Consider the following 6,000-nt stretch of genomic DNA (forward strand, 5'->3'; position numbering starts at 1 on the left):
GTTGCCTGTTGTGGAGACACAAGTGTAGAGGACAACGTTTCGAAAGTCTTCTGTCTTCAAACTTTCAAAACGTCACTCTCTGCACTTGTCTCCACAACAGGCAGTTGCCGTCCATTCTACAAAGTTTCATCATGAATACTCTGCCTTGACAATCTGTCAGACTACCATCATAATAGTTTGTTTTTCTTTCAGAAAGATACCAATGATGATGAGTTTTCTGCAAGTGATTCAGAGGACAAAGAGGAAGAGGTAAGATTAGTTTTGTGGTGGGTCTCTTGAGGGGTTGAAATATACATGTCTTCATACAAAGTTTTCATGGCTGAGAATGATTATTTACTCAATGTAGAGGACTTAGGGCAACCATTATCTGTTGATAACTTAATATTGTGTATTTGAGTGAGAAGACATTTGGTATATATTTCAGTCAGAAGGGTTATTACTGAATATTGTAAGTTTTAGGCTTTCTTGTGGTAGTAATTTTGAAACTTTGAATAAATTATACTAAGTTATTGATACTTGCTCTTTGTTCTAGAAAACTGATGGAGATGAAGGCACTCAGCTTGTTGGTAAGTACTTTTAATAAGTTTGTTGTAAATGAACTTATAAGCATTGTAGGTAGTTAGTTGAATAGGATCCCAAAGTTTTGTAATATACTATCAAAAAAAATATATCCAACAAAAATTTAAAAATTGAACACTTGTTTAAAACGTGCTGAAAATATATAAAGTTACAAGTTTTATTAAAGCTGTTTTAATTCACCTTAAGGTTTTGTTAGAGTTAACCCCCACTCCTGAAAAGAAACCTTTTGATTGTCTGCTGTTGTCCAAAGCCAATATAGTGTGAAATTATGTACCACATTTATGTTTTAAATATTAGGAACACTGTATTTACTTTAATTTGAAATAGTTTCAAACAAATTTTTTTAGCTTGCAATTGTTATAAACTGGTTCTATAAACAATATAAAAATATTGGAATGTGCTTCCTACTCTTTGTTTCAGGGTGTAGGTGAATAACCAAAATTTCACGGTGCAGCTAGCTAAAACCTGGTAGCTGTATGTAATCATTGGAGTATTTTTCAGTAACATCGAAAATTTTGGTTCTTTTCACGTGCATACGTTTGTAGCGTGAACATAATCTATTGTAATGCATTGCATGTTTTAATGTTTATCTTTTCCTACCTTGAGCTCTTATACAACTTAAATATACCTTCATCATGTTAGCATACAGCACAATTGCTACCAGCATATACCAGTATGTTTGCACTGTTTATTAATCATTTGTAACGTGCAACAGTTGTAGCACTTGTGTACCATCAGAGATCTTTGTACCTTTTTAAGTGGGGTGTTTTTATGGAAACTTAATATTGAAAATCTAGCTTAAATAATTGTTGTTTTTTTTAAATGTTAAAATATGCTAGAAATTAATTAAGCAAACTTTTGACAGAATTAGTTTTACTGGTATCAAAGTTAGTAAGGATGTCCATTCATTAAAAGAACTTGTGAAATTCAAAGTGTCAAAGTTAAATGCATTTTCAGAATTGCTCAGTATTTTACCTACAGATTACCTTGTTAAATATTTTAATAAATGTTTGTGTATAACTTCAAGATGATGACTAGTTGTGTGGCAAAGACTGTATATCAGATTTAATAATCGGCTTCTATCGGTGTAGTAATATAACAACAGACGAGCAGCAACAGAGTAATCTTATCATAATGAAATAATGTTATTCCTGAGATAATATATCAGAGATTAATGCAATGTAGACAGACTCTGTTATTTTGCTTACCTTGTTTGGTCTACATGACACTTGCGTTTGTTCGTCAACAGATTGCTAGAAACAGGTGACAGAAATAATGCATGTAAAGTAGTAAGTTGACAGTTATTTTCAACTTAGCACCAACTATTTAAAAATAACTAGTGATATGAAATGTTCTATATGCAGTGGTAATAAATACTCAATACACTCACGATTTAGAATTTAGAATTACCACTGTTGCCTGGGTGGGGATAGTCTACTATAGTTCTTGCTTATTGTTGAGAATTTGCTGAAATGTAGTTATTAGAAATGCATGTAGGGACAGCAAACTTTAACAATATGTATATGCAAAATTCTAAACCTTTCACTTGGCACTGTCCAACCAACAAGCTGGTAAAACATGAACTGTTTTTTTTGTTGAAGTGAATTGTGTATTTTTCACAACACAATTAAAAATAAGTTTAAAACTAAAGTTTTTTGCAGAATTCCTCAGCAGTCCCACACTGAAGTAGATATCACTAGTAATAATATAATATTGGAGTTACAGCAGTGATTTGTAGCTTGTGGAAACTCAACAGTAGATCCCTCACCTTGTCCATTTATTTTTTGCATGATACCTATTTGTATTTTTTAATTTTGTTATCTTCTTTGTTAATGCGTGACAATGGACAGACGCATTTCTTGAATACGATACAACCTCCATCAAATGTGTAAGGTCTTAGGGATAGAAAAGTAGCCCTTTTAAATAAAACGTTGCTTTAAATACAGTTTCATGTCTTAATGGATGCTTATACAAAATCTCTGTAAATAATTAAGGACAAAGGCGGCAGCTTGTGAAAATATCTGTTGTGCATTTATAACCACATAAATCTACTTTCAGTGAAAAATTCAGTGACATTTGCGATTCTTCATATAGTATGTTTGTCTAGGTTTTGTTGCAAACTACCCAACCAGTTTTACTGTAGGCATGTGAAACAGTAATATTAATAATATTAACAAATGGTCAAATTTTGATTTTGTCTAAAGTTGTGAAATCACGTGTTTTTCTTATCATTGTTTAGGTAGTCTTAACTATTGAAAAGGAAAGTTTGGGATATTTTTTTAAGAATAAGTGTGTTTTTAAGGCAGTTTTTGTCCAAAATTTTGGGCAAATTCCTGTGTATATTCTTTCAACATTAAGTGTTTGTTTGCACCAAGTGTTTGTATTTAGTAGTGTTTCTGCTAAACTTTTAGATGCTTAAATTCATATCATTGGCCTGAAGAGATTAGACATTACCAAGTTAAGGAGAAGAAACACTTGTCTCTTTTATTGTATTTCAGGCCGAAACTACGTTGTGAAAGTGAAGGGTTTCTTCTGCAAGATATGTCATAAGTTTTTCAAAGACTCAATTTCTGCAGCTAATGCCCATTGTAAAACTGAAGAACATTGCAAAAATTATGAAGTAAGTGCTAATGAGTTCTGTAGTTACAGTACTGTAATGTATGGAAAAAATGATTATATAAAACACACTTCACTAATGTAGTTCAAATAACGGTTCCAGTTAACATCTAATTTTGTTTCACTCAGAAGTAGGTTTTATTAAACTTGTAACAGTTTAAACTTGTTTCGTGAATCCTGAGTTTTGACAGTAGTAATCTTTTGTTGCAGAAAATTCAAGAAGCTATTGAAAAAAGAAAGGCTGTGGAAGAGGCTAAGAAGGCAGCAGAAGAAACAAAACAGAAGACCGAAGAAGATACTGAAATGGAGTCAGAGTTGAACGTAAAGGAAAAAGTGGACGATGAGACCAAAGAACAGAAAGAATCGACTACCAGTGAGAATAAAATGGATGTAGGAAATGATGAAAAGACCGAAGAATGCCAAGAGACGTCAGAGGAACAGAATGAGTTAAATGCTGCTGAAGAGGGTGTAATCCAGGTAGAAAAAGACACTGAGAAAACCGTAACAGAAGAAGAAAAAGACAAAGGTGATGAGGAAGGTGAAGAAAAACTAGTTACTTCAAAGGATGAGAAGCAGAATGAAGATGAAGAAGACAAGAAACCTTCACCTTTGAAAGAAGAGAATCAAGAAGAAACTGAAGAACCCATTACTTCAGAATTGAATACGACCCTCGAACCAGCTGGTGTTGAGGTAGACCTTCAGCCACCACCAACCCAGGAGAATGAAGATGACAAACAACCCGAGCCACATCTGGCATCGGACACAAACGAGAACGTGGAACCAATTTCTGCTCAGGTTGGTACCAAGGATAAAGGAGGAAAGGTCACTAAAAGTGAAAATACACAGGATGCCGTTGAAGAAGAGGATGATGAAGAAGATGGAGACGATGCCGATACCAGCAAGGAAATCGTCTCCCCGTCGACTGTTACTAGAAACCGTGGAAAGGCCCGTGGTCGAGGCAGAGGACGCGGAAGAGGAAAACGGGTTTCCTGAGAAATCACATGGAAAACAGTGACACTTTCCAACTTCACTTTTATACTTGTACTGTAGCTAAGTTTGTTCTGTCTGTAAAAACATTGAATATTACTGTTTAATTTTTATTTTATTTTTTTTTTGCCTGCTTGATTTTATTTGCACATAGGGGGATTTAATGTCAAAATACTGGAGACTAAAAAAAAGACTTGATTTTTATTGTCAAATTCTCATAATCTGTATTTTATGGTGAAATGAAGAGACGATCTGTTAAGGATAAGGGTTAAGAGAAATATAAGGTAACTAGTGTTTCATTTAGCACTGTACAATGATAAAAGAAACCTTTGTGTCTGTGCTTTAGGTAGGTATTTTGACACCTGAATAAGTCAGTGTGGATATAGATTCTTTGGCCAATAAAGAAATGTTTGTCTGTCACTAATCTATGGAATGTAGTTTAGCTGTTTGATTCTTTTACATTTTCGTGAGGTAGATTCACAGATACATTACCTGAACTGTGTTCCACTTGTATAGAGCATTGGTTCTAAACAGATTAACCTAATGTAAAGCCGCATTTACATGTAGAGCAACAAGAAACTTGATATAACATTGTGACGTTGAAATGTGTTACACAGCTCTGGCGGTAAGTATTGGAAAAACATGTTGAGAATCCGTCTTTGGTACTTAATTTTCTTGGATATCTTATGCTAATCACAACTGGATACTGTTTGGTGTTGCCAGTTTCTCTGTTTTAAAGATGGATCGTGCGTATTTGAGAAAAATTTGTAGTTCAACTGCTTAGGCATTGAATTGGTTATTTAGTAGCAGTGAATACCAGTATTTCAGTGTAGGTTACTTCACAATATATCGGTAATATTAACATTATTTATACTGTTTGATAAACTGATTTCCGCTCAGCACCATGTATGTTATTTGGTTATAGAATTCATGTAAGAAGGCCTGTGTTGTTCGCATAAATAATTGTTACACAGAACAAACTTGAATATTCATTTTTTTATTAAAATACTTCAATAGTATCAAACATCCCTATAATAATTTGAGTTGTAAAGAACACCTACAAACAGGTCACGTTTTGTTTGCAAAAAAAAAAAACACTGATTTATCTGATTTTGGAATTGGTAAGCCTATTTATAAGTTTACGTTACCGCTTCTGCGACCTCAACTTGATTCTAACTTATCTCTAGAAACTTCACACAAACAGAAGGTCGTTTTAAAGAAAGTTAGGATTTTCACGTGAAATAATTTTCAGATTAAAGTTCAAAGATTTTCATTCGGGATCATGTTCCGATAGTCTATAAAATATTTTGGCAAATTACTTTTACCCAAAATAACTGAGGTACTCGGCCGGGTGAAGTGGACCTGTTTTATTAAAAAGTACTCAAATCTACTTGAAACGGTAGCAACAGAAGCAAAACGACAAGGTAGTTGAAATAAATCCTGCTACTAGTATATCGTCTTAAAATATAAATATCAGAAGAATTTCACTTTAAACCTATAAAAGTATACGAACGGTATGTGCTTTTGAAAAAAAATAAAATTGCGAAATTATTTAACTAAATTTTTGTCTTATTAAAACATATGTCATGTTATAAACTGAACGCAGAAAAACATAAATTGGAGTTGTATTCAAAACAAAAACTTGACAAGGCTTCGAATATCAGTTAAACATGCTGTTTAAAGTTGTTTTGCTAGGGCACAGATTTGTAATGAAAGTGTTACACTATTGTTCTTTTGTCGTATAACTTTAAATGTCATTATACGAAGACATTTTGTTCAGTAGAAAGAATACATTCTAACATAACCTTCAATTTAATA

The 6,000-nt window shown here is 33.1% G+C and overlaps 1 protein-coding gene across 5 annotated transcripts in view; it reads left to right on the forward strand.

Annotated features, from left to right (window-relative positions):
• LOC143245291 (uncharacterized) overlaps window positions 1-4,606 on the forward strand; it is a 46,654-nt gene extending 42,048 nt beyond the window's left edge. For all 5 annotated transcript variants that reach the window (XM_076491470.1, XM_076491466.1, XM_076491469.1 and 2 more), the window contains exons 8-11: window positions 193-249; window positions 533-566; window positions 3,078-3,199; window positions 3,406-4,606. In XM_076491470.1, the coding sequence (XP_076347585.1) occupies window positions 193-249; window positions 533-566; window positions 3,078-3,199; window positions 3,406-4,188 (996 nt within the window). In that variant the 3' untranslated portion in view covers window positions 4,189-4,606. The remainder of the gene's footprint in view (window positions 1-192; window positions 250-532; window positions 567-3,077; window positions 3,200-3,405) is intronic.
• Window positions 4,607-6,000: the final 1,394 nt, after the last annotated feature.

Source organism: Tachypleus tridentatus, chromosome 2 (genome assembly GCF_004210375.1).
Source record: "Tachypleus tridentatus isolate NWPU-2018 chromosome 2, ASM421037v1, whole genome shotgun sequence".
Classification (NCBI taxonomy): Eukaryota; Metazoa; Arthropoda; class Merostomata; order Xiphosura; family Limulidae; genus Tachypleus; species Tachypleus tridentatus.